The sequence below is a fragment of the Amblyomma mixtum genome, chromosome 10, assembly GCF_055824585.1.
Source record: "Amblyomma mixtum isolate Tamu chromosome 10, ASM5582458v1, whole genome shotgun sequence".
In the NCBI taxonomy this organism is placed as follows: Eukaryota; Metazoa; Arthropoda; class Arachnida; order Ixodida; family Ixodidae; genus Amblyomma; species Amblyomma mixtum.
Window position 1 is genome coordinate 19,501,355 of NC_143021.1, and position 27,722 is coordinate 19,529,076.

The following is a 27,722-nucleotide window of genomic DNA, read 5'->3' on the forward strand; positions in this document are numbered from 1 at the left end:
GTCCTTAGATTTTCAGATTTAGTGGTGCAGTATGATTGGCCAGTTGATGATCACGTGGCGTTGATGACGTCATGACCCTGTCGACCAATCATTGAATTTCGTGGCAGAGAAGCCGGGAATTTGTTGCTAGACGACAATATAAATGCTTTCGCATTAAAATATTAGAGGCGCAATAGACGGTGAGCCGTCAAGCCCTGCAGCTTCATAAACATACGGCCGCTGCAGCATTGCCTTTCTTTATTGAATAGCAACTCAGCGCTACTTATTTCAGAGAGCGCATCACCAGCTAGCCTCACAACGTGTTTTGTGAGGCGAACTGTCGTTATTCGCTGATCAGTCAGTTTTTTTATCTAGCAGAAATTTATTTGTTTAGTATACACGGCAACCCCTGATGAGGGACCAAGCAGGACAAGCATATGTCGATAAGAGCATTAGAAAGGCGCAGAAAATAATCAAACGAAATGTGTGTAAAAATGTTCTAAGTGTTACTAAACTAAGACAACGGCATAACGTGATTCCAGTCTGATAATGTCCGCTGGAAAAAGCGAATATTTAAAGCAGTCAGTTATCGAAAAATACAGCAGCAGTGACTAAATTACAGAGGTCGAGTATGTCGGCAGGATAGAGGGAATAAGTAAACAGAAGGATCCAAAGTCAACTATTGGTTAAGCAAAAATTAAAGTCAAGACAGTATTTCCTTCGTTGCGTTTGAAGTAATTCAGTATTATTAGCCGCTATAAAGGCCATAAAGCCGTAGAAGGCAGGTGCTGATTGCCTCACACTGTGGCGATTCCGTACGCTTGGCGCGCCAATACAGTGGGTACGTAGGCATCAGTGTAGTGTACGGTGACACCGGAAAAACCGGCCGCTTCTATCAGCTTCGCAGAGTCCCTGTTGAGGTGGCAATTGCAACAAGTGAGTCTCCAGAGCGGAGTCATGAGGTCTTGGAGGAGCCGCTGCCAAGTTCCTTTCGGGTAAGCCACGTGCTCTAGGAAGATAAGGTGCCCGCCCTGAAAAAAGAAACGCGCTCGTGTCAACGAAAGCCGGTTTTGTACGCACATCTCTAAGAAAAGAAAACCGGCGAAAATAAAGACGCAGGACAAGAAGGCACACGCACACACTGTCGCGAGACTTACAACCGATTTATTTCTATTTCATCGACCTATTTAAAACCATTTTCTTGCGCAAGGGCACATGCAAAGATCAAATGCGTAAGGGAGACTGAAAACACCAAGTAAAAATCAAATTTTTGGGAAACTCTTTTCATCCCGTGGGAAATTTTGTGGAAGTATGGCACCACGTCAATGTTTTTTTGTCGCTTCTCTTGGCCTGGCGAAATTGGCTGCGAGCTTCATTTTTCTTCGGTGTGCCAAATTCGAAATTAGGCCACTTTGCAGAAATATCGAAATGGGCGTTATTCCCTATTTGGCATATCGAATACTTCAGCATAGCAATTATCTAGAAGCTGCCGCGTCCCGTATGAACTCCCGCCCACACGGGTCTCGAGGGCAACGAAGCGGCCGGCGCCGCTGCCAGCGCGCTCACTCTCCGGACATCACCGTCGCCTCCCCCCGATGCGGTCTTCGACCACAAGCCGGCTGTTACCTTCAAGGAAATCATCGAATATTACCAATTCTCCCATGCAATCTTTCCGAAGCCCTGCAAGGGCCTCACGAATGCGGAGGAACGCCTACTCCTTCGCCTTTACACTAAAACACTGCTGTGCCCGGCAGTCATCAAACATTTCGACCCTGCGTGCATAGGGCAATGCCTGCACTGTAGGGAAAAGTCTTCGGACATTTACCACATGGTGTGGGCATGCCAATCAACCCCAAAATTTCCCCCTGTCCCCAACCCTACCCGGGAGGACTGGGAGGCTGCCCTGCTCGGCTGCTCTGACCAGGCGAGCCAAAAGGCCCTGATCGGGCGCACCTGAGCAGCAGCTACAGCCAATGGGCTCGAGTAATGAGCAGCCAACCTAATGCTTGTAAGTAACGGCCCCTTAAGGACCGCTCCACTCGCTCCCTGTACAGGAAGTAAAGAATGGTGGTACATTCTTAAAACAGCTAGCGAATCTACAAAACAACACCCCAAGTCATGCCACTCGTTACAGCGAATACTGGACGGTAAGAACATACCGCACAACATATGGTCATCAAACATTGCAAATTCAGTTGCCTAGGTTATTGAATAGATTAAATAAAGAAAATGTACAATTACAAATATATCCATTTAAAGAAATCAGAAAATACTACATGTCCAAATGATCATGCCTGATTGTCCCTGACAATCCGCAGTTAGACTTCTTTTTCTGTTTCTTAATACTTGAGTTTGTTTCTACACCCTATCCATTTCAACTGAATAATTTCTCCTTACACTAAGTGACCATGTTTACCTACCGCATTTTTATTTTATTTTTATCGTATTGTATCCATGCTATTTGCTCCTGTCGAGTGAACTGTAATCTTGACTATCTTTTCTTGCCTACAACCGCCTGTGTATTTTGTTCTTATGAGTTCATAGAACTGATCTGTCATTGTTTCATGCCTTAAGCCACGGTAATTTTATGTTCTATCCATCATGTTGTATGTTCTATTCTATGTTCTTTCTATTAATTTATGCCGTATATCACAAAATTTTGTGTTGTATTCTGTAAAGAAAATAGAATTTATTTATCAGGGTGTACTGTGAGCTGTACTGTGTATAGCATCTTTTTTTTGCATATAAGCATTCCCACTGTACTGCTGCCAAGTGCATGGGGGCCTGCGGCTCTGTCAAGCTGTCGTTTCTGACAGCTTTTACTGCCGGCCTCCAGTGTCGACTGTGTACCCTACGACACAAATAAAGAGATTATTATTATTATTATTATTATTATTATTATTATTATTATTATTATTATTATTATATTTTCAACACAAAGTTTTTCAGTCAGTCAGTCAGTCAGTTGCCAAAGTTTCAGCAGCGGCCAACAAGAAAGAGGACGAGAAACCGCAAGTTTTTGGCGGAGCATCAGCTCTACATGGCTTTGCTGCATAACATGTGGGCTGTTTCTTTTCGAGCATTCGCGAAAAACAGGTATGCAATGCTGCGTTTAACCAATTCAGAGCGTACTGATTCGTGAGACAACAGTGCCTTTTGAGACCTTGGAGCATAGTTTCAACGCACGTGTCCGTCAGATAAAAACTGTAGTTTGGATTCAAGGAACATTATAGATTTGGCAGAGGGAAACTATTTGGAAAAGGGCTTGTTTTAGAACAAGCGCTAAATCCTTTAATTCTAATCTACTGGATACATTTTTCCTGAGGGATATTGGTAAACTGCAATTCATGTTCGGAGAGAACCTGCCATATGCGCTTTATCCCGTTCTTATTCTTCTAGTTATTTCCCGCTCATGATCCGGATCAGCGGCAACTACCCTCCCTAAGTCGACATATTTCCTTACCACTTCCAGCATCTCGCTACCAAATGTGAACTGCTGTTCCCTTGGTCGACTGCTGAAGATTACTTATGGTTTTCTGCAGGTTAATTTTAAGACCTACTGTTCTGCTCGACCTCTCCAACTCATTAATCAAGCTTTGCAGTTCACTTCATGAATGGCTTAACAAGGCAGTGTCATCAACGAATCGCAAATTGCTCATGTATGCTCCATTAGCGGTTATTCCCAACTGTGCCCAGTCCAGGCCTCGGTACACCTCGTGTAGTGCATAGCATTTGCGAGATCCTATCTCCCTGACTGAGTCCTTTCCTCATTGGAATTTTATTGCTGACTTTATGAAGGACCATGATAGCTGCGCAGTCGTTATGATATATTGCAGTATTTTGATATCAGATCCTTTTACACCCTGATTCCACAATGCCTGCATGTCTGCTGAGATTTCCACTTAGTGAAATGCTTTCTCGTAAACAATGAACGCTATATTGTCACGCGTGGTTCAGTACGGTTGGCACGGTTTGGTACGTCCAAAATATGCGGCTGCAGCGGACGCCGGTACCAGCCCAAAAGCGGAGCATTCGCTTGCCCCCACACTTCGGCTTCTTTTCGCAAGGCGAGCTCGCGCGCATTCCATGAGAACGATGACGATGAATGGCGGTGTCATTACTCCCCGGCAAAAAGAAGCATCGTCCCGATGCTGGGAGTGAGTGGAGTGGTCGGAAGAAAGAATGAACGGGATTAGCGGGCGAGGCTACCGCTCGTGATAAGGCTTCAGGTGGACCACGTGAACCACTTCAGGGCACGGAGACCGTCAGGACTTTTGAAATCCATCGGGAATGACCTCGTAGTTGAGGTCGCCCAATGAACTGACCACGCGGTATGGTCCGAAGCAGCGATGGAGGAGTTTTTCGCTCAGTCCTCGTCGCCGAATGGGGAACCACACCCACACACGGTCGCCAGGCGCATAATGGACATCATGACGGCGCCGATTGTAGCGATCTGCATCTCGAAGTTGTTGGTCCTGAATTCGAATTTTGGCCAGTTGGCGAGCCTCTCCGGCGCGTTCCAGGAACGTGTAAGTATCAGTGTGAAGGCTAGAGTCGCCCAGATGTGGTAACATTGCGTCGAGCATCGTCGTCACTGCACGGCCGTAAACGAGGTGGAATGGGGACATCTGCGTTGTTTCTTGCATGGCCGTATTGTAGGCGAAGGTGACATAAGGAAGCACTTCGTCCCACGTTTTGTGTTCAATATCGACGTACATGGAAATCATGTCAGGAAGGGTTCGGTTCAGTCTTTCAGTCAACCCGTTTGTTTGAGGGTGGTACGACGTTCGGCGGTGGTCGGTATGACTGTAAAACAAGATCTCCTGCAGCAGCTCAGCCATGAACGCAGGGCCTCTGTCAGTGATCAGCACTTCAGGTGTCCCATGGCGGAGTACGATATGATGCACGAAGAAATTGGCGACTTCTAAAGCGGTGCCGCTGGGTAGAGCTGACGTTTCTGCATAGCGGGTAAGGTAGTCCGTCCCGACAATTATCCATTTGTTGCCAGAGTTCGAACGTGGGAACGGACCCAGCATGTCCATTCCTATTTGTTGGAAGGGCCTTGTGGGTGGTCTAATGGGCCTCAAGAACCCAGCTTGTTTGGTTGACGGCGCCTTGCGACGCTGACAGGCTCGGCACGTTCTGACGTAGTGAGTGACATAAGCACGGAGACGAGGCCAGTAGTAATTCTCTTGGATTCGGGCTAGCGTACGGGCTATGCCCAAATGTCCAGAAGTGGGTTCGTCATGGGAGGCTTGGAGGATTTCATTGCGCAGGCTAGCCGGCAGGACGATTAGGTATTGCGTATTGTTTAGAGCGAAATTTTTCGTGACTAGAATACCATTGCGGATGCATAAAGATGGCAACACGCGCCTGAAATCGCGCGGGGCCGTCTTGTTGCTGCCGTTGAGAAATTCCATTACATCTCGAAGTTCGAGGTCGGCGCATTGTTGGTCAGCGAGGCAGGAGGCGCCGAGAGCACTCAGTAAGATGTCGTCATCATCACAGGCGTCGGTAGAAGGATCTACTGTGGCGCGGGACAGACAATCGGCGTCAGAGTGCTTGCGCCCGGATTTGTACACGACAGTCATGTCGTATTCCTGGAGCCGCAGACTCCATCGGACGAGGCGAGCGGACGGGTCTTTGAGGCTTGGGAGCCAGCATAAGGCGTGATGATCGGTCACCACCTTGAAAGTTTTGGCGTAGAGGTACGGTCGGAATTTCGAAGTGGCCCATACAATGGCAAAGCATTCTTTCTCGGTAGCAGAATAGTTTGATTCGGCTGGTGACAAACACCGACTTGCGTAAGCGATGACCGGTTCTTGACCTGCTTGGATCTGGACCAGGACAGCACCTAAGCCGATGTTGCTAGCATCAGTATGGAGCTCCGTGTCGGCGTTTACGTCGAAGTGAGCCAGAACGGGAGGCGCCTGGAGGAGGCTTTCAAGGCTACGGAATGCATTTTCTTGCGCTGCTTCCCATCTGAAAGGTGTGCCTGTCCTTGTTAGGCGCGTCAGCGGCTCGGCAATGCGAGAAAAATCTTTCACGAAGCGACGGTAATATGCGCACAATCCAAGAAAACGGCGGACAGCTTTCAGGTCTTGCGGCGGTGGAAAATGGGCAATAGCTGTTGTTTTTTCAGGATCAGGCTGAACACCGGCTTGATTCACAACGTGCCGTAAGAACTTCAGCTCTGTATACGCAAAGTGGCATTTCTCATTTTTGAGCGTGAGTCCAGAAGACCTTATTGCTTGTAGGACCGATTCGAGGCGGTGAAGATGCTCCTGGAAAGTCGAGGCGAAGAGGACAACATCGTCAAGATAGACGAGACACGTCTGCCATTTTAAATCGGCAAGGACGGTATCCATGAGGCGTTGGAAAGTTGCCGGTGCAGAGCACAGTCCAAAGGGCACGGCCGTAAATTCATACAGGCTGTATCGAAGTCATGACACGTCGAATGCCAGGGGGCAAAAAGACCCAGCTTTATTGAGCAGCGCGTATTTATACCCCGAGTAGAGTGAGGGGGCAAGCGCAGCGCTTCGGTTCATAACGCTTATCAGTTGCCCGTTTCAGCCGGCCTTGCGCACGCTGCCCGTCACACATACGATACATCTTTCTTCTTTCATAACAAAGAACAACGGACGAAGGGAAGTTCGTAAGCACAGGATCAGCTCACTGCGCAAGGAATAGCTCAAGACACTTGTTCAAAGTTCCCGCCGTATGCCAAACGACGCGGGGGTACCCGCTGTCTCTGCGATCGTCTTAACACCGGGGCGCTTGAAACTGCACCACCATCAGACGTTACTGGTTGCAGCGGCGGTTGCTGTTGGTGGTGGTGGTGGTAGTGCGGCTGCTGCTGCTGCTGCCGCTGCTGCGATGCGCTGTTTCACAAGGTGTCCTCGCTGTCGTCATCAAGGTCACGCTGAAAGATTTCTTTCGTAGGCACCAAATGCTTTCGGTTGCGACGCAGGAGTCTTCCGTCCTCTGTGACAACATTGTATGAGCTGGGTTCTGCACAGCGCTGCACGACCATTGCCTTTTTGTCCCAGAATAACTTCTTCACACGCACGATGTCCCCTTGGTGCAGAGGTGGTAGTGCTTGCCGTTTGTTCGTTGTCTGACGATGCTTGACAACATGTAGACCAGGACCATCTTGAATGCTTGGAAGCGTTGTACGGAGCTTTCTGCCCTCAAGGATCTCTGCTGGTGACTCGGCTCCTTCCAGCGGAGTTGTCCTGTATGCCAGCAAACCGAGCCAGAAATCTTGATTGGTTTCAGTGGTCTTCTTTAATATTCGTTTTACCACTTGCACCCTCTTTTCTGCGAGGCCATTTGAATGAAGGTACCTAGGGCTTGAAGTAATGTGGTGAAAATCGTAATGTTTTGCAAATGTGGCAAACTGGTGGCTTGAAAATGGCGGTCCATTGTCTGAACACACTTTTCTTTTTGAAGTTTGAAAAGTATTTATTTCAAGTGTTTCATACACTTCAGGAAGGAGGCCAAAAGGCCGTAGGTATGCCGTACCTCGCGAAGATGGCGCTAGTTACTTGAATGACAGTGTCAGCAGAAGCACCTTGAAGAAGTTCCACCTCTGGAAAGTTGGACAGCGCGTCGTAAACGCAGAGGTAAGGCCTGCTGCCGTAGTGGAGGTGGAGGTCCCTAGGTGGAGGTCCCTAGTTCGGGACCCCAGTGGCATCGGCCGCCGCCCAGGCTCGCGCGACCAAGGCCCGTTGGGCCTGCAGGTCAGAGCAGCCGAGCAGGGTCGCCTCCCAGTCCTCCCGGGTTGGGTTGGGGTGAGGGGGGATAGCAGGGTTGGATGGGCAGGCCCACACCATGTGGTAGATGTCCGAAGACTTCTCCGCACAGTGCAGACAGCTGCCCGAGAAAGAAGGGTCGAAGTGTTTCAGAGCTGTCGGGCAGAGCAAAGTATTAGTATACAGGCGGAGCAGAAACCGCTCCTCCGCCTTTGAGAGACCTTTACACGGGCGGGGATAAAGACCGTAGCCAGATTGATAGAGTGAAACGATGTCTTTGAAGGTGTAAGCTGGAATAAATTCGAGTTCCTGATCGTCAGGTTCGGAGGGGAATGTCCGGTGAGAGAGCGCGCGGGCGGCGGCGTCAGGTGCCTCATTTCCCTCAAGGCCCATGTGAGCGGGAGCCCAAACGATACGCGGGTCGCGGGGTCACCGGTGTAGACGCTGTTTTGAAGAATGCGGTAGGCTAGATACGGTACCCAGCCCTGCTCGACGTTCCGACATGCCCCTCGCGAGTCGGAAATAATTGTTTTTGAATTGGAATCAGATGCAGCCAACGCAATGGCGACCTCCTCCGCGTGTGTTATATCATGGGCTCGGAAAGTAAGGCCGTTCACTGTTTTGGATTGGTGGACGACTGCGGCTGTGTACCATCCCCCATGGTGGGGGCCTGAGGCATCCACGTTGAATACGCCGGGTTTCGATCCATAGTGGCGGGCCACGGCTTCCGCCCGCGCCAGGCGCCGGCCATTATGGTCTTCACGGTTCATGTTCGCGGGAAGAGGGCGCACGTGGAGGGCGCATCTCCACTGGGATGGAATACGTACGCGCTCTTCCATGAGAGTGGTGTGTTGGATGTGTAGTCGGGCAAGGAGGCGGCGACCCGACGATGTCTTCGAGAGACGTGTGTATTGGTTAGTCAAGTGGGCTTCCCGGAGCTCCCGAAATGTGTTCACCATGCCTAGCCCCAGGAGGCGCTTGTTGAAGTTGGTCACGGGGAGGCCTAGAGCCCGCTTAATAATTTTGCGGAGGATGACTTCGAGTGAATCCTCGTCTTGCTTACGCAGGTGGAGGTATATGGAGTCGAGTTTGGAATTCGACTGGTTACAAATGCATGCGCCAGCCGCAAGGCGTCCTTACATCGTAAGCCCCCGCGCTTGTTAGAAACCCGGCGGACCAAGCCGCCCACCTGGTCCCCCACCTGACGGAGTTTGGCCAATGTTGTTTCTGACCGTCTGTCTTGATGTATAAAGAGCCCCAGTACCCGGACTTCGATATTTTCAGGGATTGGACCTGTCTCGAGAGACAATGAAATTTTGGCTGTGCACTTTGGTGAGGGGCGTATGTGCACAAATTCAGACTTTTGGGTGGAGCATTGGAGGCCGCAGCGGCGAGCATAACGGTCCACTATGGTCGCCGCCTCCTGCAGGTTAGCCTCAATGTCTGCAAGGGAACCCTGCGTGGCCCACAGGGTGATGTCATCAGCGCACAGCGCATGCTGCACACCGGCGACAGCGCCCAGCTGGGCCGGTAGGCGTATCATAGCCAAATTGAATAAGAGGGGAGAGAGCACCGCGCCCTGGGGTGTACCCCTGGTTCCTAAATGAAGAGGGCCATGTTATTTATCCTGTATCCGAATGTAAGATTGTCTGTCGGTTAAAAATTGCCGAATGTATTGAAAGGCATTTCTGCCGCAGTTAGTTTGAGAGAGGTGGGTGAGAATGATCTCGTGGGTAACGTTGTCGAATGCACCCTTCAAATCCAAGGCGAGTACGACCTTGTCATTGTGAGGGCATTTCACGGGGTCGAGGACAGCCCGATTGAGTTGTAGCAGGACATCTTGTGCAGATCTGTGTGGGCGAAACCCGAACATGGTGTCTGCGAAAAGGTGTTTGGATTCCATGAACTCGGACAACCTGTCACGTACCATCGTCTCCATCAGTTTGCCCACACAGGAAGTCAGAGAGATGGGGCGGAGGTTGTCAGTGTTGATGGCCTTGCCAGCTTTAGGAATGAAGGTGACTAGGGCGGTCTTCCACTCGATGGGTAGTGGCACTTCCCCATGCCAGATTGAGTTAATGTAATTCAATAAAGACAGGTATGCTGGGTCGGGGAGGTTGGCTAACAATTTGACTGTAATTTTGTCCCGACCCGGAGAGGTGCCGCGTTTCATTTTTGCCACGGCCGCCTTCAGGTCGTGGAGCTGGAACGGTTGATCCAGCTCAACGTTCTCAGAACCTGCATAAGAGTACGCCGGCCCGCGGTAGTCCTGGGTGGTGCATAAGTACTGGTCCCGGAGCTTGTGCGCCAATTCATTTGTGTTGCCCTGAAAGCTGTGTATTGCTCTTTGGAGGTGTTTTTGAGTTTCCGTGCGTGTTTGGGTTGGGTCAATTAGGGCGCGAAAGAGTCGCCACGTGTTCCGGCTGGACATTTGCCGCGCGGCCGTATTGCATCGGGCCACCCAGTTGGAGTCGGCGAGTTGGGCCGCATACTCAGTCGCTCGTTGAGTGAGCTCGGCGATGCGAGCTTTAAGTTTCCGGTTGTGCTTTTGCCGGCGCCACCGACGGACGAGGCAATGCCGTGCCTCCCAGAGATGGAGCAGGTGGTTGTCCACATCCGAGACCGCCTCTGAGAGCTGAATCTGAGTTTCGGAGGAGCGAAGGCCAGAGACCAATTGTTGTGACCAAGGCTGGTAGCCCTGCTCATGTATGGGTGTGACATTGTTATAATTCTGCCTGAACTTGGTCCAATCTGAGAGTCGGGCTTGTGTTGTTGGTCGCGCGAAAGGATGGGTCCTAATCGGAGTATTCAGGAGGCAGTGGTCGCTGCCGAGGGTTTCCTCGGTGTTGACCCAGTCTGCATATTGAATGTTGCGGGTGAAGGTCAAGTCCGGACATGTATCTCTAGTCACGGAGTTGCCTATACGAGTTGGGTGGACTGGGTCAGTGTGAAGAGTGAGGCCCAGCTTTGACGCAAGCTCCGCCAACTTGCGTCCCTGCTTCTCTTCACGGCAGTAACCCCACATCCGAGCGGGAGCGTTGAAATCGCCCACAATCAGGAGGAGGTCTCGACCCGCAACTCTCAGTGCGCGGCTAAAGAGGTCAGCAAATGATACATTCGGCAATTTCGGATTGCAGTATACATTGAGTATGTGTAGCGGTGGGTCCTGTTTGCGGAGTGGGAGGAGGGTCACCATCACATAGGAGTATTCAAGCTGCATGTCTAAGTCGACCTGGTTGGCTGTATAATTTCTATGGAGTAATAGACAAGACGAGGGGTCCTGCTGGAACGTCGTATAATTTGTTAGTACGGCGCCTTTCCCTGGCTCTTGGAGGGCAACTACGGCAGGCGAATGCTAAAAAGTTGATAGGAAAAGTCGGAGGTCGGCCCGCTTGGAACGGGACCGGAGCCCCCGACAGTTTCATTTCATTTCATTTCATTTCGCTTTATTTTTCGAGAATGTAAGTTACATCCTAGAGAGATGCAAGGGCTAAAAGCTGCTAAAAAGCAGCTTGACGGGGCCCAAGCACCTCAAATGGCAGTACACGACAGAACGCAAAAAAAAGGTTTACAAAGATATATAGGTTAGAACAAACAAACACAACGAAACAAGTGACATATTGATTCAATACAATGAAAACAATGGCAGTTTACAGACGCATGAAAACAAAGAGAGGACCCCCCCCCCCCAAAAAAAAAAAAACACTCATTGTGCATACATGGCACCGGCAGACAAACAGAGGCACATAAAATGCAACCTGGCTATATATTAACAAAATACATTTTTAACTCACTTTGTTTAACACCAGCCAAAACTTTGTACTTATTAAGAGTGGTCGGTAAATTGTGTTCAAGCGTTTGAAGTTTATAATTATTTCGAAAATATGGAATATACCAGGGATCGGTGTTTCGGGTGTGGGTTCGATTCGAAGCGGTCCTTAAATGGGCAATATGTACGAGGAAATTTCTATAAGCAGGAGAAGAATGATAAAAAAACCTCAAAATGCGAAAAACATACATATGTTCAAAACGAATTATTTTATAATTAATAAAGGCACTTCGTGATGGAGAGAGATAAGGAAGGTTTGCAATGTAGCGGATCATTTTCTTCTGCAGAACCTGTATTTTTATCACATTTGTTTTTGTGGTGGTTGCCCAAACAGAGTTACAGTAATTCAAAACGGAACCGAAAAGAGCATGATAAATTTGAATTTTCACATGAGTGGGAAGAAGCCATCGACATCGTGATAGAACACCTGCTACTGAAGAGAGCTTTTTACAAATATTTTCCACATGCTGATCCCAGCTGAGATGCGACGAGAAAGTAACTCCAAGGATTTTGTGGTTGTCAACAATTTTAATTTCTTGACCTGCGTATATAGGAGCGCGTTGTAGTTCGAATGGCTTGTTCCTTGCACGGAAAATTATTATTTTAGTCTTTGTAGGGTTTATTTGGAGGCAATTAGAAGAGGACCAGTTTTCTAGTTTCGTAAGGATTACATTGCACTCTTCTATTCCATTGAGTAATCGTAATGAGGCAAGCCGATTTGGAAAGAGGGGAGCGCCTACACCGGTGGTGTCCCGCCATGCTCAGATTTAGAGGTGAGAGGTGGAAGTGAGGCTGCCCCCGAGCCAGATACCAGGGGCTGAAGCTCAGCAACTGGAAGGGGGCAGCTGTCTTCGTCATCGTCAAGGTCATTTACTCGGCGGGACAATCTGGAGGGCCGACCAGACACGTCCTTAAGAGGACCGGTTCTGCGAGAAAGGCGGGTGTTAGTCGCGACGTGTTTGGCGATCATAGAGGGGATGGCCTCCATGACTCTAGCGATGAGGCGTTCCATCGCAGTTTCCAACAGGGTGTCAAATTTGGCATTAAGACGGGCTTCGAGTTCGGCAAGGGAAGGTTCCATAGTCGGCGTCGCCGCCGTCTCGCTCGCCATAGCGTCCGTATCGGAGGGACTAGGGGGAGGGGGAGTTGTTTTAGCCTCTAAGGCTTCAATTTTTGCAAGTAGCATCTCGTTTTGTGCACGGAGAGAAGCTGCAAGGTTGTTGAGCTCAGCGTTAGCCGCCGAGCGAGAGGGAGGGGAGAGGGGGTGGGAGGAGGAGGCAACCCTGCCTGAACCGCTCACCTGTTTGCCATTTTTCACGGCGTTGGCCCAGGAACCGGCAGCGCCATTGTTGTCTTGGGAGCGGGCTTGCTTCTTCTGGCCGCCGTGTGGGGGCGGTGGTTGCACTGGACAGCTCTTGACGTCCTTCCCGCTAGTAGGCGTCTGTCGTTTTGAAGCATCGCTGCTTGGGTGACGTGGCTGCCTGCCCGTCCCGCTGGATTTCCCGCCCTTAGGGGCAGCTGGCTTGGTATGCCGATATTTAGCACTGCAGTCCCGTGAGTTCGTGGCATGGCCACCACCACAAACCGCACATTTTGGCATACACTGGTGAGGGGCCCGCACCCCCTCTTGTATGGGTGCCTGCTGTCCACACAGGCCACACTTCTCTTGTGTTGGGTTGCGACAAGAGTCCGCCCGATGGCCGACAGTTCCACACAAACTGCAGGCCGGAATAGTGCGCTAATATTGGTGCACTGTGACAATCTCAGAGTTGTAGTGTACGTATCGAGGCCTCACCGTGCCGGCAAAAGTGAGCCGAGCCTTGTTTGAGGTGCCGAATTTGCGGATATCGAGTAAAGTGCCGCTCCTCAACTGCACGCAAGGTTTGAGAGACTCAGACGTCTCTTGGTTGGCCACCGTAATGACCCCATAGCAGACGTCCGCTTCGTGTTCTTTGAGATGGCCGGCGAGAGGCACATCTCCTTTGGTCGATTTGATAGAAAAGTCGCCTAGCAGGCGGTCTGCGACGTGAGCGTTCCGGGTGGTGGCGAGGATCAAATTTTGTTCCTTGCTTAAAAGGAGGCTCAACTCGGCTGCCTGAGGCGCCCCGAGAAAAGCGCCGAACGCGGCACCGAGCTCGCCGTGTTCAAAGGCGTCCCGGATGGCCAACGATTTCCGGGGCTTGATCACGATGACAAAGTCGTCCTTTTGAAACTTCGGTAAAGGCTTGGGCCTCCACTTGGTCACTGGGTTGCGGCCCTTACCGCCGGAGTCCTTCGCCGCTTGCGAGGCGGGAGCTTGGCGGGTAGCATTTTCGGCGGTTGCCGAGGCGTCCGCCGCTATTTTGGCCTCTCGTCTGGAGCGACGCTCAAGTAGACGGAGGAGAGATTCATTGCGGATCGGGTCCGCGGGTGCCACAGTGACGGGAACGGTCGACCAAGACATGGCGTCCGGGCTGTCTGAACGGGAGACCCTCAATATGACAAATGCACTAATCATTAGCCGCATTATATACCACCTCCCATTCCACATACTCACTCAGCGGCAAACACAACAGGCAGACATCCTAATACGCACGGCTGTCACCTCCGCCCTACGTCTTCCACGGACGGTTAGCACGAAGCGTCTCCTGGCCACTGGTACCCACAATACAGTGACCGAATTAATAGAGGCTCAACGCACCAGCCAGTTATTCCGCCTGAGTCGCACAGAAACAGGACAACGCATACTGCGACAGCTACGTCTCAATCCACCCATTTCCACCCCAACAAGTCCTACACCTTACATGATCTCTCTGCACACTCAGGATCACATATATCAGAAGCCCCTACCGCGCAATATGAGCGCTAGTCTCCATCAGGGTAGGCGGCAGGCACGAGCGAGCTATTACAAGAAAACATACAGCGACCGCTCCGATATCCTTTATGTCGACGCGGCACAAAATTCGAAAGCAGGATATTTCACGGCAGTCGCAGCCTATGAAGACGGCACAGTGGGGGCCGCCGCCACTATCCGGACTAATTCGCCTGCAGAAGCGGAAGGAGCCGCCATCGCACTTGCTCTGGCCCACTCCACCATTGACAAAAACGTAACCGAAATTTGCACAGATTCCCAGGCCGCGTGCCGCCACTACCTAAAGGGCGTGGCGACGCCGGCAACATATTGTATTCTTGCCACAGTCACCTCTTTGCACCGAATGGTTACTCTGTCGTGGGTCCCTGGGCGTGCCTCGATCCCCGGTAATGAGCGCGTTCATGCGCTGGCCCGAGAACTCTCCTCCCGGACCCCGGATGATCAGGCACCCAACCCTGCGAAAGAGGCTACATCGGTCCTGTATACATATAATCAAATTACAACATTCTACAAACTCAGCCGCATGACACTGCCACCACCCCACAGTACCTTGTCGCCCTCATCCAGCGCTACATGGCGACAATTACAGACAGGCTGTTTTATTTCCCCCCCACCGTCTCTGATGCTTTCACCCCACCTTTCCTCCTGATTGTACCACCTGTGGCGTGCCCAGATCTACACTTTTCCACTACCTTTGGGAATGTCCTTCCCCAAAGGCAGTACCCCCCATCCCCAATCCCACTCATTCTTCCTGGGAGGCTGCTTTACGGACCGCTCAGCCCGCCGGCCAGAAATGGCTAGTGGATCGGGCTTTACGTGAAGCGCAAGCCCGTGGAGTCCTGAACCAGTAGGGGACCACCCTGGAAGATTTTTTTTTTGGTGTAATAAAGTTGTTTCCATCCATCCATCCCTAGCAGCCGAACGTCGGCGCAGCCGTTAGGCTTAGCGTCGGCGCCGGAGGTGGGAAGGAAAACCCGCTTTAAAATATGAAAAACTGGGCCCGCCTGAATGAAATTGGTGTCCTCGGATGCCGATCAGCTTGCCGAATCCAAAGTGAGCAAAATTGATGAGGTCCGACGACTTGAGTCGTGGCTCCTGTCAAAAAATGACGGAGACGAAGCGCCACACGTCTAACAGACGCGATACGCTGCAGCGTTCCTCCACCACCCGTTCGGCGCGATGCGTTGCCCTTTGAACGCAACGCTTTTTAAGGAAGGGAAATGGCGCTGTAATTCTCTCTGATCGCGGTGGACAGCTGAACCACACCGTACAGGAGGGGAAGTAGTGCAGTGAAAGAAGAAAGATAAAGAGTGGCCGTAATGAGGAAAATAAAAATTTTATTTGAGGAAAGGAAATTAAGTAGTGACTGTCTCACATATCTCGGTGGATATCAGTCGAAAATTGTATTTGAGGAAAGGAAATTGCGCAGTAAGTGTCTCACATATTTCGGTGGACACCTCTCAAAATTCGCGCGCAGTGACGTCACGACCATTTCGACCAATCTGAAACGCGGACAAATTTTCTAACACGTCTTGGCCACGACAGTATGAGCAATTAAAGGCTTTCGCCTTAAGTATAGGAAGACGCTTAAGCTTCGCCTTTAGGAGTTGAACTCGACAGCGTGTTACAGTGCTGCCAGGGAGTTCACCGATCGCCATCGCCCGTTCAGCGCGGCGGTTTGCCTGTTGGAAACAACCTTGAACGCACCGCATTTTTGAGGAAGGGAGAGATCAGTAATTGGCCCACATCTCGGTGGACACCTGAACCCCGCCATAAGGAAAGGGAGATAGACGGGAATGAAAGAACAGAAATAGAGAAAGAGGAGCCGTAATGAAGGAAACGAAAATTGGATTGAGGAAAAGAAGTTGCAGTAACTGTCTCACACATCTCGGTGGACACCCGCAGCCCCGATTATAGGTCGCTGGTTGTTGTTGTGACTGAGAGAAGGATGAAAAGGAAATTGCACGGGCCTGCCTACTGGCTCGAGCCAAGCCACCACCGCTGCCACTTGCAGAGAGAGGAGAGTTTAAAAGATCAGAGGAAAGAGAAAAAGGAAAGAAAAGACGCGCGTCGCAGCAACAACTACGTCCGCCGGATTGGACGCTGCTGAAAAAACAGATAAGCGGTCGAAGCCGCGCTCGCCGAAGCGAGAACAGATACGCTTTGGAATTCCTGCCGGAAGCTCTCTAACTTTAGGGAGTTTAGGCTGCTCGAAACGCTGAATTGTATTGCACCATCTGGAACTTTCTGCGGCAAACGGTTGGCCTGACACACTTTTTTCCGATGCGCGGAGCCGTAACTACAACTACAAGGCCGCCGACTTTCCGACCGAAAGAGCTGTATCCGCTGGTGCGTAAACGACTATGTGCGGGATACTACTGCAAAGAGCGGCACATAACTACACAGATAAGAGGTCACGCTCATATTTTCTACCACAACATATCGCATTAACAGCTGTCGCTGAATATCGTGTTGACACGTGGTGACCGTCATGTCATTTGTTGTTTTTCTAACTTGAACCCCAGAGTATGAGATGTGCGGGTTGTGAGGCATCACACAGGAGCGTGGGGTGTTAGCCTTCCGTCGCAAGGATGCAGATGAGCAGTGGAAGAAGAAATTAAACCATGGCCGGGGTACTCACGTGTGTTCTACATCATGGCTCAGGGGCGCGAGTGTATAGAAGCAACTGGTTGAAGCACCAGTGCGAAGTTTGTACGGTTAGAAACTTCCTTCTGTCAATAGGTATGCTATCCTGTTGTACATCGCCCGCGAGCAATTCCTGTTTTTGGTACCTCTTTAATTGGCACGCCCTACATGCTTACTGTCATGTGTTCTTGTAAATGTCAATGTATCTGGTAACCTTGGCATGTGTACATATCTAAATAAAAATTTTTCTAAACAACGGAAGGTTGCGCCCGGCGAACGTGGCAGCCACATGACAAGTTTTGTATACGGCAGAGCGTCCTGGTAGTCAGGGCACTAGATCAGGTAAAATCTTGTAGACTAATCCAAACTATGACCCGAAATACTTTTATTTATTAATGCTTTTGGGATTTTTCGCTCACGGTTAGCGTCGCCGACGCCGGCGACGACACCGGCTTTTCTGCCACTAGGGGCCCTTGACGCTATCGCGTTGAAATATACGTACCTGACGCCGGCAATCACGGTTTAGAGAGCGTATCAAGCATTTATATCAACCATGGAAGCTCTTTCTCTAGTCAAGCACACTATTCATGGCGGTAGGGAATGTAGGCACAAATTGCAAGATGAAGTGAAAAAACTGTGTCGTTGCTTCTAATATTTTTAACATCATACGTCTGTTTTCATGTTGTTATGATCGAGTGTTAACTGTGCATTATCCCCCGCGTATCTTTTTGCCGGCTTGTTGAAAGGCGGTGCTAGAAGTCTAAAAAGTGAAAATAATCGCTGACAACTGCGCCTTGGGTTTGTAGCGCTGGCATAAAAAACATGTATGTGCATCCTACATTCAGTTTAAAGGAATGACATTACACAGCTGGCCGAGGGTCGCATGTGACTGACTGCACTGTAGCGCACGCAGCTGCTAATAACTCTGTTTACGAAAGTTTTCAGTGCCACAGAAGTTGCTCCAGTTCAAAGCACACCTGCACGAAGTACAAAATAACCGCTCACTACCGTTCCAGGTGAAATTTCGTCCACGTGAAAATAAAACACCGAAGATAAATCGATGCTTGAACGATGCTAAAATGCGAGGATCAAAAAGAAAAGGGCCCAGAGTTCTACTTTCCGGCTCACTGCATAGTGCCTATTCTCATCTTCAGCGCCAATCCCGAGAAAGATCAAGCAAAGCCGAGGACACGATAGAAGAATACCACTGCGACTAAAGGATAATAAAGGATCTACATTTCATAAACGAGGAACGGTACAGTGAGCGCAACGCTTGTAACTTGTTTTTTTCTCCATTCTGGCCTCGAGATTCCAAACAGCGTCCCCATCAGAAAGCAAGCACGGCAAACGATGCACCATCTAGACCACACCAAAATGGCGACCTGAAGCTGTGGTCGCGGTGTTGCCAAACGGCCATGCAGTATCGTATATGGTCTGTTCTGCGAAAGCAATTCGAGTTACTCTCGATGATTACTTTGATGCTTTCATTGTAATGAGGGGGTTTTGCTCCATGGCAACGCTTCGCAGATACGACACAATTTTTCTGGAGGGCGAAGTTGAATCCCTCTAGATAAACGTGCGGGGTGCGGAGGTGGCTGATGCTCTGGAGGGCAGTTCGCTATCCCACTGCGTGACTGAAATGCCTGCTCCGCCGGTTTTTCGCTCCGGTGCTGCGTGACCTTCTAGTGGGTGAAGTTATGGAGGGGGTGGGGGGGCGCTTCTGAAGTGGACATTAAGGTGATGCGAGGTGTACGACGCTTGTAGGTGTGGGGAAGTGGGTCGAGTATGGTGGTTGGGGAGAACGCTTAGGTTTCGAAAGGCAGTGTGAACTTTGTAGGCGTTCTTTTCTCACTTAAGTTAGATTTGCTTTCCAAACCAGACAGTCCTCTGTCGAATGCTTTCTGTTAAACAGAAATGTCAACATGAAACGGAACCTACTTTGACGAGCACTCGCTTGGCTTCTTCAAGGACCTTCTTCCCGCTGTTGGCTGAACACAACAGGTAGGTGAAAATAACTACGTCGTAGTGGCCGTTCTGAAGCTTCCTCATGTCTTCGCCATATGCGTGTAGCCAGCGCTCCAATTCAACCTGAAGAGAACAAAATAAACAAAAAAACAAAACTTAGTGTAAATACAGTGACCATAAAGAAAATACACTGAAACCAGGTTTTTCTTCTAATTTCCTGCGGTACGCCACGAAGTCCTACTTAGTCCCCTCTATCAGGAATGAAATGCATGACGACCTCAACTCTGACAGCATGCACGTAGAAAGTAAGGAGGCACTGGAATCGGCAGCATCTAATTTTGTCTCTGAAACTAGCTTTGTGTAAAATTTTACCTTTCCGCACCTCCAAGAGAGTAACTTAAGGTTAATGAGCACCTCATAAGAGTAGTTAGAGGCTAATTTTGCTTCAGATCTTTGTTCTACTTATTGCACTATGTCATAGTTGATTCTGGATAAAAAGTTTGTCTACCTAACGAAAATCTATTTCTTGTCGTCTATGCCTACGCTGCTGATGCAAATACTGTATCGCTAGGTAATAAAAGAATTCGTCATCGCTTCGTTGATCTTTAATTTCTTCTGCCGCATGATACTCGATTAAATTTAAGTTATACCGCTATCTGCAGCTGATTTCAGAATGGTGGCTGCCTTTAATGAAACATGTCCTTACACCAGTGCCATGCGCAGCCATCTATATAAGCTTCTTGTTAGTTTTTGCTCCTACTCGCGAAACCGCCAAAGTAAGAAACAGCAACTTTTATTATGCAGATACCTGTACCAATCAACACTCAGGTTAGCCATCAAAAATTACACTAGAAACCACACACTTGAAGCAAAATTAGGAATTTAGATCAATTGAACAAGAAGGGCGTTCGGCTCGAGTGCATCTGTGGTCTGGCAACGCATTTGCTTTCAACACCTCACCTATTAACCCGATTTTGAAGTTTTAATCCTGGTACGAATAAGAAAGAAAAAATTAGCAGATGCACAGTGGCAAGGCTTGGATCTCAGTGCAGACATGCATCTGGAAGGAGTTCCCACTGCAGCACCTATATATAATCTACCGAGACTATTCTCTTCGTAAGCCGCAAATCATCTTCTTCATGTTCGACCTCTTTGAAAGTCGTATGGATAACACGAATGACGCTTCCTACTATGCAGGAAGGTACGGATATAGCCCAAGATTACACAGACAGACGCACTTTAGTGTATACAAAGTGAGCTCCGCACAGCCAGTGATAAACTGCCACCATATACGCTGGCGCGAGAGTTCTGTTTCAAATTACAAACGTTAAAGAGAGTGAAAAATTTACAACGAATCCCTCTTATGATGATGTATTTTGATGCATTTTCGAGTGTAATCTTCATTACAATATGGCGAACAGGTACAGCGGGATGTTTACGCTATTGATTCATGCAGTTGCGATCTGTACAAAGCATGGTTCCACCCTTATAAAAATTTCTATAGAAAGTCCATAGACTGTCTATAGACTTTAGTCCATGAAGTCTATAGACTGTCTATAGACAAATCCTTTAGACTGGTCTATAGACAGTCTATAGATTTATGGCCATACACTTTTAGTAGACTTTTGTCTATAGACAGTCTATAGACAAATGTCTACTGAAAGTCTATAGGTCTATAGGAAGTCTATAGACACATGTCTATAGACAGTCTATAGACGATCTATAGACTTATGGTCATACATTTCCTATAGAGTTGTCTATAGACCGTCTATAGACACTTGTCTATAGACGGACTATAGACGACCTATAGACTTATGGCCATGGACTTCCTGTAGATTACTGTCTATAGACAGTCTACAGACAAAAGTCTACTGGTCCAGTAGACATATGTCTATAGACTGTCTATAGACATTCCATAGGTGTGTGGCCTGGCAGTGCTATAGACCTTTGTCTATAGACAGTCTATAGACCTCTGTCTACTAAACTATTAGTAGACCATTATCTATAAACTGCCTATAGACAGTCTACAACCACTGAAAAAAGTCACCAGAGTTCACAAATGACACAATCAATATACTTACAAATTTAGTTTTATTTCCAAGCTATCCAGGCCGGGAATATGCAATACATGGACCATAAGAATGCACAATAACATAAATGTTGAAAGTAACAGTCCCGCTAGTTTCCTCAGAAGCATTCTTGCGGCCTGTTGTCTGCAGTCAATCATCCGGGAATGTTCACCTGTACAGCACAAAGGAAAAAAATAACAGAGGAACTGAAAAAAAAATTCCCGTACCATCTCTACACATGTGCTTTACAATGAAAGGCATATCCTGGCTATGCCATTCTAGAAAAACAATCTTGATCTTATGGTTTGGTTTTATGGGGTTCAAAGACCCAAGGCGACACAAGCTACAAGACGCTGAAGTGAAAGGCTGCGGAATAATTTCGGCCAACTCTGCAGAGTACACAAGCCTTTAGCATTTTGCCTCTATTAAAATGCGACCGCATAGGCCGGAATCGAACCTGCATCTTTCAGGTCGCCAGACGAACATGATAGCCACTGAGCTATCACGCCGGCGCAATCATTTCAGTAAATACACGACAGATTATAAGTGTCGTCGTAAAACATTGTAACAAAGACACGTAATCCCTGGAGCACTCTACTCTGAATCCAGTACTGATACTGATTTCTGTATGGCAATCCTTTTACATTATTTGTAACCGAAGACATTGAACAATTGTGCCACATATCTGCATTGACTCGCAAGGAGGTGTTAAGAATGCCACCTCCATAAAATACAGATTCAGGGCACCTTACACAGGGATCCAAAAAGAAGAATATTGCAGCATTTATTCTTATAACCGCTATAGAAGAAGCGCTTCAAAATACCCTGCGTGAAGCCTGGTATACCCGGCCAAATTTTTAACTGGCTCTGGTGTTGCATCGCTAAATGCACCTTGTAAAAAAGGTGCCTTTTAGCTACACTGCTGGCATATTCATGCTGTAATTTGACGAGTGAAATGTCATTTCGTGGTTCCTTTTTGTTCATATATTGTTTGAGTGCAGCACTTTCGTGTTTAGATCAACGTTATCAGAAATATTCGTCTGCCACTACAACAGCTGAAACAAGCGGCAGACGCAGCAATGAATCTGGTCCATATGGCCTCATCCTCTGGGTAAACTACCACTCCTTTCATGGCGGACAAGTCGTTTACCTAGAGTAAGTGCAAATGCGCCACGAGAACCATTGGTGCGTATTCCGCTTGTTTCGGCTGTTCGTAGCAGCAGACGATGAATATTTCTGATAACTTTGATCGAAACACGCAAGTACTCCACTCAAACGTTATATTAACAAAAAGAAACTATGAAATGCCATCTCACGTGTCAAATTACAACATGAATATGCCAGCAGTGTAGCCAAAAGGCACCTTTTCTACAAGGTTCATTTATCGATGCAACACCAGAGCCAGTTAAAGATTTGGCCGGGTGTACGTAAGTCGATACACAAACGGGCACAAGCTATACAAAACCGGCAGGCAGAAGCGACCAGTTCACCACAGATTTGCGCCTATAACTTGAAGCACAAAGATGGAACAGCATACTCATACATCTGCGCGCGCTCTTAGAAACAAGCGGGTTGCAGCGCTTCCATGCCGCGCTCATTATTCAGAAAACCCATACTGCACACAGAGGCTGCAGCTGCGTCGTTTCAAAAGCAGTCGCGAGTTTAAGACGAATTACTGTCACGATAAAATACCGTCTGAAATTCAATTAGTCTTTCCTTCAAGTGCAGCCCCAACAGCGCCGTAAGGAGGTGTGTTTCTTGCATGGAGGTAGCCTAACCCAACGCTGCTAGAAAAATCAACGAAAGCATTGAACGCGCTCAAAGTACGAAGTATTTAAATGAAGCAATTAACGCTTTCAAGAGGTGCAGCTATAGTAACACGAGAGCTTAATTTAATTTTAGGCGCAAATAAGCGGCGAATTACATCGGCGTTTTCGTAAGTTAGCAGTCTGAAATCAGTAACACATACTTTGCCTCTCGCGCAAATGGTATTAGAGAAATCTGTGCACGCGTGAGCGGGATTCATGAACGAACCACTCGGAAAGAAATGTAAGCCACCTCTTGTCGAGCCGACCTTTACCCCGCTTTCAAAATGAAGTGCCCGCAGGCGAGCGGGGGCGGCCAACGGCTCTGATGACAGACATGGAGGAATCCGTACGTGTGCAACGACGGGGAGACGGGATGGAGCTCGTGCGTTCTTCGCGGTGTTTGAGCACGCCGGCCAATCGCGCGGGCAATGAATTTTATACCATCACACTAAAAGAATTCCTTCAGCGCTGCTTAACTACAACTTTGACAAACGTCTCGCGCTCCAGTCTGTGGCGTTACAAGACACCTTTGCTGAAACGTCGGCGCCCACGACGCGCACCGAGCGAGCGTCCATATACGTAGGAAGGAAATGCACACCTCAAAAAGAACAGCACTCCAAGGTCCAGACAAGCGATAACACAAAGATTAGAAAATAAATGTAATCCACCACAGAACGAGAGTGTATGTAAGTACGTTTTCGGAGGTGCAAAGTAAATTGAGCTCACACGGCGCTAACTACCGCACAGTTCCATTTCGGCCGTCATTCACAGGCTAAACGACATTTCTGGCCGCGCGTCTAACTTGAAACACGAAAACTCTAGTAGACAGCTCGCAAGGAGCGGCTTATCATCAAGGGCATCGCACAGACTGCCTTTCCGCGCGTTAGTAAAGACAGCGGCACAGAGATAAGCGGCATTAGTCGAGAACCCGATGGCTTCCGCCTTAGAAACGAAGATAGGACGTTTGTCACTGCGCACATAATCTGTTCTGCACACACAGCTCTGCTTAGAGTGGTTTAGGAGACCAAATGAATAAAATATAAACGTATAGACTTACCGTAAGCGGACGATGCAGCTGGATTTTGAAGAAAACGTAATCCGCGAAAAAAACGCCGACTCCACCGATGCAGCCACGCACAGGGTTGTTTGCAGCCCGAATGATTTTCCGCCGTCTCGTGGTAAAACGGTAAAACGTGAAACAGAAACCCGTTTCACGGTCGTATCTTTATCGCTCGCACTCTTTCCGTGTGGAGCTTGATCTGATATCCAAGACCACAGAAGGTAACTGGTTTATAAGCGTGAATTCTTCGCATACCCTCTAAAAACCTTATTGTTTTCGTGAAAAGAGAACCGAAATCTAACTGCTTGACTGTATACGCGCCGCATCTCCCACCGAATAGTATGTGGTACAATTCGCAAATAATAATTATAATGTTGCATAGCATAACGTCTTTTTTGCGTGTGTTCGTGTTTAGAAAACTGATATGCTCGACATCAGCGTGTCATCGGCTCCGAAGCAACAGGTTCAAGGGTACGAACGAAAAAATAATGGCTTTCTGATTGTTGCGTCGGTGAACTTATTCACGTGAATACAAACTGCAAAGGTATAAATGGGAGATGTTAATCGCACAGAGGACCAGGCTCTTTGAGACTATTCTGAGGTGTTTCTAAGCGATGGGCGCTTCCTTGAATTCTCACACCCGTCTTTCCCCCTTTATTTTCAGGACGTTTTAAAGAGAAATGTAGAAGCGTTGATGAAATGTGTCTGATTTCAGCGCGTTGGACAGTAACGATCGAAAGATGGAATGGAACTGTGTCGAGCGATTCCTTTAAGGGACAGCGTATTCATTCGATGTAGTACAGTTTGCGGCGCCTTTACTTCAAGAACGGCTGCCTTTCCGCGGCTTACTTGTTAGCATTAAATATTTAACTGTATTGACAATATACGTCACGATATAACGAAAAGGAGCTTGTCAAGGCTCCTGAAAATATACAGGTGGGTGTTGTAATGTCCTCACGCAATACTTTTTTAATTTCCGTAATAGCGAAGGAGGTGGAGGACTCCCGACATAGTTGCGGTCACCAGATGCAGGTCCCCGCAGCATGCAGTGCAAAAATAAATTGGCATTGTTCTATACTTAGTCGAAAGTCAGTGTATCGAACATTGTTAGATAAAATTAGGATTGTTATAGACTGGTCTATAGACAGCAGACTATCTATAGTGTACAGTGCATAGACGAAAGGAAATTGAGGTATTTGTAGACTGTAGTCTATAGAGAGTCTATAGACCGACTATAGGCGAAAGGAAATCGAAGCAGCTATAGACCGTAGTCTATAGAGAGTCTATAGACTGTCTACAGACGAAAGCAAATTGAGGCTGTAGACCTTAGTCGATAGACAGTCTATAGACCATCTATAGACGAAAGAAAATTGAGCCAGCTATAGACTTTAGTCTATAGAACGTCTATAGACAAAAATAAATTGAGGCAACTACAGACCTTGGTCTATAGAGAGTCTATAGACCGTCTATAGACAAAAGGAGATTGTGACAGCTATAGACCTTAGTCTATATCGAGTCTATAGACCGTCTATAGACAAAAGGAAATTGAAGCAATTATAGACTTTAGTCTATAGAGAGTCTATAGACAAAAGGAAATTGAGGCAGCTATAGACCTTAGGCTATAGCGAGTCTATAGACTGTCTATAGACGAAAGGAAATTGAGGTAGTTATAGACCTAAGTCTATAGGGAGTCTATAGACCGTCTATAGACGAAAGGAAATTGAGACAGCTATAGACCTTAGTCTATAGGGAGTCTATAGACCGTCTATAGACGAAAGGAAATTAAGACAGCTATAGACCTTAGTCTATAGATAGTCTATAGACCGTCTATAGACAAAGGGAAATTGAGGTAGTTATAGACTTAAGTCTATAGAGAATCTATAGACCGTCTATAGACTAAAGGAAATTGAGGCTGCTATAGACTTTAGTCTATAGAGAGTCTATAGATAGTCTATGGACAAAAGGAAATTGAGACAGCTATAGACTTTAGTCTATAGATTTTCTATAGACTGTCTATAGACAAAAGTAAAAGTCTATAGGGTGTCTATAGAGTCTATAAAAAGTCTATAGAAAGTCTATAGACCATTTTTATAAGGGCAGGGTGAAGGAAAGAAGGAAGGTAGGTAGTTCAGTAGTTAAGTAGTAGGTATGTAGTTAGGTGGGTAGGTACGTGGACAGGTAGGTGCGTAGGTAGGTAGGTGGGTAGGTGGTAGGTGCGTACGTAGGTAGGTGGCTAGGTGGGTAGGCAGGTAGGTATAGTGAGCCCAACGAACCCTGCACACTGTTTGCCACAGCACTGCAAAAAAGATGGCGCAAGTCATTTGGCTGGACGCTCTCGCCATAACTCGAACAAGATAACCTAAATGTTCCTTTTTAACCTTACGCGTACTTTTGGCCAGTTTAGCACACAGACGAGGCGGAAAATATTCCTTGTGCTTGAATTCAATGCATCAACCATGGTCGACCTATCGCCCCAGGCGATCTTATTGCACCGACCGAAACTGATTAGAAGCCTAACCTTCGGGAATCTGAGGGCCTTCATCTAAAGCTGCGAACGAACGGTGTATTCGGAGCTTGCACGGCCGTCGAAGTGGCCGCCAATTTATGCTGTATAGAGCATGGCGAAGGGCGTCGCGCATGTCTAATTGGTTTGTACCCAGCGCCTCCAACCTGCACCACTGACGCTGCTCGGTTTGCCACAAATTGACGCCTGTGACATCACGTGAATACTTTTTGATGATGATTAACATATTTATCGCGCAAGGGATCGACGGGAAAAGAGCACCATGACACAAGTGGCTCAAACAAACATGCATTTGGCTTACATTTTGATAGCTTGTTAATACTTGGTTTTAGAGGACTTCACAATAATTGCTGTACTTTTTAATAAAGTCTCACCGCTGAGGCATGCCCGTCCCCTCCTTGCCAATCAAACCAATCCGAATTCCTCATGAGTTCTTGCGATTCTGCCTTCGCCGACTATGCGTGGGGTAGTATAAGAGTGTCTTATGTGGGCTTTCGAGAATAGACACATCCTTACCTTTGGGTAAAGTTTAAGCTCCTTCAAGAAGGCGGCCCCAAACTCCCGGTTGGGATCCACGTTAGTGTACTTGATGGAGCGCGCCATGTGCTGGAAGTTGCCTCCGAGTCCCGCACCAATCTCGAGCACCCGGAGTGCGCCCCGTTTCCGCAGCGTGGGATCATGGGACACAAGCGACTGGAGTGGCTCCAGTGCAGCACGTCGCATCGTTGCCATAGCTTCCTCGTAGATGACGGAGACAACCCGAAAGAAGGCGACAAAGTAGAGCTCTTGAAACTTGCGAGAGAGTAGCAATGGCAGCAGGAGGATAAGGCCAAATGCCTGCATTGACAGTATCCACAGAAGACCCAGAAAATGCACGAGTAATCGCTTCATGTTCCACACCTGTACTGTCGGGGACGTGTGCGCCGTGCTGTAGGTAGCAGCGCAGCGGCCAACACCATTGAATCACGTGTGTACATAATGGAAGACACATGCAGGTGGTGCCCGACAGGGACTATGCAGCTGGTTTTATGGCCTTCACATCCCACCGCAGAGAGTTGCTAGCACGCGATAGTGCGTTTGATGTTGGAATGTGTTTACCAGTTATACTGTTTTTTTATACTTCGACGGGAAGAGGAGGATCAGCCACAGCTTCTCACTTTACTGCGCAATTTTCAGTTTTTATTTTGCATTCCATGAATACCTAGCATCCGGCCGATTTGGTCCAAGCGATGGCCAA

The 27,722-nt window shown here is 48.2% G+C and overlaps 1 protein-coding gene across 2 annotated transcripts; it reads right to left on the reverse strand.

Annotated features, from left to right (window-relative positions):
• Positions 1–702: 702 nt before the first annotated feature.
• LOC149325287 (thiol S-methyltransferase TMT1B-like) lies at positions 703–27,391 on the reverse strand. 2 transcript variants are annotated; one of them, XM_089565143.1, is made up of 3 exons: positions 27,002–27,391; positions 18,998–19,147; positions 703–1,010 (listed from the first exon to the last, which is right to left on the reverse strand). In XM_089565143.1, exons 1-3 carry the CDS (start codon positions 27,374–27,376, stop codon positions 777–779), a joined length of 759 nt encoding a protein of 252 aa, XP_089421269.1. In that variant the 5' UTR covers positions 27,377–27,391; the 3' UTR covers positions 703–776. The 2 variants fall into 2 exon arrangements, with proteins under 2 accessions (XP_089421269.1, XP_089421270.1); XM_089565144.1 differs by lacking the exon at positions 703–1,010 and adding an exon at positions 12,282–14,015.
• Between the last annotated feature and the right edge of the window lie 331 nt (positions 27,392–27,722).

Coding starts and splice junctions, on each gene's coding strand:
- LOC149325287 (XM_089565143.1), bottom strand. CDS start 27,376: ATGAAGCGATTACTCGTGCATTTTCTGGGTCTTCTGTGGATACTGTCA. Junction 19,148..27,001: donor AGCTTAAACTTTACCCAAAG/GTAAGGATGTGT, acceptor TGTTCTCTTCAG/GTTGAATTGGAGCGCTGGCT. Junction 1,011..18,997: donor CCAAGCGAGTGCTCGTCAAA/GTAGGTTCCGTT, acceptor TTCTTTTTTCAG/GGCGGGCACCTTATCTTCCT.